Raw genomic sequence first — 1033 nt, forward strand, 5'->3', positions numbered from 1 at the left:
CAGTAACGGTGTTTTGTATCTTCTCGCAAAGAGAACAAGTTTCACTTTCCCCGAATTGACGCAGAGGCCACAACGCATCGCGACCATCTTGATACATCGCGAAGTGCCTTTTGCATATTCACCCCTATTCTGGCTGTCGTAAGTCATTCGCATCGACAGTCGTTCATTGAATTATGTCGTAAACAAAAACATTAACGACAGATTTTAATACGTTTTCAATACTTCTTCATTTCGAAGGGATAATAGGAATAAAAATTTGTAGTAAATTATGTCATTGGTTGCCTCATAATGCCAATGAAAATCTCAAATTTCGACGAACGACGGTCGTTCCAAAAATCGGGATAGGGGCGATTGTTACATTGTTTAATGTCTCCAAAACCACGAGAGGCACACAATTCATTTTCTTTAGAGGAAAGTAGGAATCAAACTAATACCAGGAGTTCATTGTTTAAGTACTCAACAAAGTTAGTCCATTTATTTCTCTTGACATCAATACTACTACATACAAATATAATCACAATACATAATTTAAAAAAAATTAATTTTCTGCACTAAATATACATATGTAAGTAAATACGAGTACATCTTAAGAGTGCACAAAAGTATAGATTTTAGCTTCACCATTTATGGCTTATGCATGAATTTGGCTCACTAAATCAGTCAGCACTTGTGCGATTTTGCGTGTAGTTGAAATTATTGAAAAACGTGTGGTTAGTAAAACTTAAAACAGTTTCAATGCTGAGCTCGAATATTTTCCGCTAGCTCCCATAATACCAAGATGTCGTTTAACTGATTGGCTTGAAGCGGATTGCCTCCGCATAGTCACGCGCGTCTGAGAAGTTACGCTCTGGTTTGATGCGTATATTATTGGGATCGAGCTGAAATTCACCATTCCATTGTGTGGGCAGCACTGTGGGTTCCCTATTATATTGAAAGTATTCAGAGTCATCGGAGTGATTGCGTTCGGGTTGAATACGTGTCTCTCCACTCTTTGCAAATGTACCATCCCAACTGACCGGCAGGATAATCGGCT

The 1033-nt window shown here is 38.3% G+C and overlaps 1 protein-coding gene across 1 annotated transcript; it reads right to left on the reverse strand.

Annotated features, from left to right (window-relative positions):
* Nucleotides 1-550: 550 nt before the first annotated feature.
* Nucleotides 551-1028, reverse strand: LOC108357792 (uncharacterized; the record flags this gene model as incomplete). The annotated part of the gene is made up of 1 exon (XM_017608862.1): nt 551-1028. A coding segment is annotated over one exon (243 nt), but the record flags the coding sequence as incomplete, so codon positions are not given.
* Nucleotides 1029-1033: the final 5 nt, after the last annotated feature.

This window comes from Rhagoletis zephyria, unplaced genomic scaffold (assembly GCF_001687245.7).
Source record: "Rhagoletis zephyria isolate East Lansing unplaced genomic scaffold, Rhagoletis_zephyria_1.1 Rzeph_scaffold_84657, whole genome shotgun sequence".
Lineage (NCBI taxonomy): Eukaryota > Metazoa > Arthropoda > Insecta > Diptera > Tephritidae > Rhagoletis > Rhagoletis zephyria.